The following is a 1817-nucleotide window of genomic DNA, read 5'->3' on the forward strand; positions in this document are numbered from 1 at the left end:
AAAGCGGACTGGACAGGGCTGATGGGAACTCGGCCTTTGACTGGTGCGTGGATTACGCCTCACCTCCGAACAGCGCTCCCTTCTGGGTCATGAGCTGAATCGGTTGAGCGCTGATGTCTCAGATGGTCGTCCAGCCAGTGATCACTCTGTATTGACAGCCGATCAGACAGACTCTGTCCAGCGGCGCCGCCGGGGCGATCTTGGCCACAGCCATCTCCTTCACCACGGTGAACTCAGAGAAGCTGCTGGTTCCCAGGAGCTGCAGCAGCTTCCTGCCCCTGCAGCTGATCCTGGAGTTTCAAAGCCATCCACATCTAATCTCGCCAGAATCCCGAGGAGAACATGAATTCATTTCTGCAGCCTAATGAACACATGATGATGCAATGAAGGGAAAACGACAAGCTCCGTACGCGCCGACACACATGTTGGTCTTGGGACTCTTGCAGAGGCGGCATTCCCAACACTGAGGCATGAGCAGCGGGATCACCGTGTCTCCTGGACAATGGACAGATTTAATCTGTGCTCAACACAGTCAGGTTTAGCCTGAGGAACCAGGCGGTCCGGCTGGTTCTACTGACCCGGTTGGAACTCCGTGATCCCGGGTCCGATGCTCTCCACCACACCGGTGCCACTTCAGGCCACTGAATCCATCCGTCCGTCATCCATGTCCCTTTTACTTCTAAAGGTTTTTTCATGTTTCTGCTCATTTGTCTCTGATTTCTTGTCGAGTGTTTTTTAGAGCCAGATTTCTTTCTGCTTCGATGTTTCCTGGATGTTCCTCGGATAAAACGCTGCCTGTGTTGTTGCTTCAGATGTTAACCTCAGCAGACGGGAACAACGAGCTTCCTGTTGTGTTTCAGGTCCTCTCTGCTGTTTTAGCCGACATCTGTCTGGTTGTTTCTTGTCAATCAGCTGCAATTACTTGTTAACATCAACATGCTACACAAAGACTTATTAGCAGAAGGAAAGTCATGTAGGTTCATAATGACCTTTTCTAAACGACAACTAAGAGCTACCTGGACCAGAAAGCGTTTTTTGTTGCTCAGGAAGGGAAACAGGAGAACTGTGGATCATTTGTCTGCTGAAGAGTGATGTGTCGCTATTTACTTAATATTCTATGCATCTAAACAGAAACTATGTGAAAGTGATGAAGGGTTCTGATGCTGCTGCTGGACAAATAGGAGAACTGATGTGGAACAAATTTAGATAAGGAAAAATAGCTGACAGAACAAAGAACAACTCTTATCAGCTTTAACACATACAACACTCAGGGTAAATGATTTTATTTGCTCCAAATGTTTCATGACCCCAGATGTGATCATCATGCAGGACAGACGAACCAGGAACTGCAGCTGAACAAAAGCCAAACGCCCAGCCAGGCTCTGGGGAGGGGAACATTTTGAAAGGAGCTTTGTTGACTCAAGGAGAAACTCTCAGGACCGTCCGGATGCTGTGCAGCAAAAAGAGGAGAGATGAGAAGAAAAACTGGAAGGTTTGCACAACGGAAGAGCTTCTATCTGGTGTTACTTAGAACGTACCACTGGCCATGCTTCATCAGCTCCACGGCTTCATTGACTTTCTCCAGAGTCATGCTGTGAGTGATGAACTCATCCAGCTTCACCTTCCTGTCCAGGTAGGCCTTCACCATCTCAGGAACACCGTCCTTACTCTTGAACCCTGAGGCACATGAAACACACATGAAACAAACAAACCGATCCAGATCCATGATCTGATCCAGACCCATGAACTGATCCAGACCCATGAACTGATCCAGACCCATGAACTGATCCAGACCCATGAACCGATCCAGACCCATG

At 48.5% G+C, this 1817-nt stretch overlaps 1 protein-coding gene across 1 annotated transcript; it reads right to left on the minus strand.

Moving 5' to 3' along the window:
- Positions 1 to 1267: 1267 nt before the first annotated feature.
- Positions 1268 to 1816, minus strand: LOC103132126 (alcohol dehydrogenase 1-like). Its single transcript, XM_007543872.2, has 2 exons — positions 1539 to 1816; positions 1268 to 1450 (listed from the first exon to the last, which is right to left on the minus strand). Exons 1-2 carry the CDS (start codon positions 1814 to 1816, stop codon positions 1420 to 1422), a joined length of 309 nt encoding a protein of 102 aa, XP_007543934.1. The 3' UTR covers positions 1268 to 1419.
- Position 1817: the final 1 nt, after the last annotated feature.

The sequence above is a fragment of the Poecilia formosa genome, unplaced genomic scaffold, assembly GCF_000485575.1.
Source record: "Poecilia formosa unplaced genomic scaffold, Poecilia_formosa-5.1.2 Scaffold929, whole genome shotgun sequence".
Classification (NCBI taxonomy): domain Eukaryota; kingdom Metazoa; phylum Chordata; class Actinopteri; order Cyprinodontiformes; family Poeciliidae; genus Poecilia; species Poecilia formosa.

Excerpts from the sequence above, each read along its gene's own strand:
- LOC103132126 (XM_007543872.2), bottom strand. The coding sequence starts at position 1,816 with ATGGGTCTGGATCGGTTCATGGGTCTGGATCAGTTCATGGGTCTGGAT. Across the intron at positions 1,451-1,538 it reads CTGATGAAGCATGGCCAGTG|CATCCGGACGGTCCTGAGAG; the intron begins GTACGTTCTAAG and ends TTTGCTGCACAG.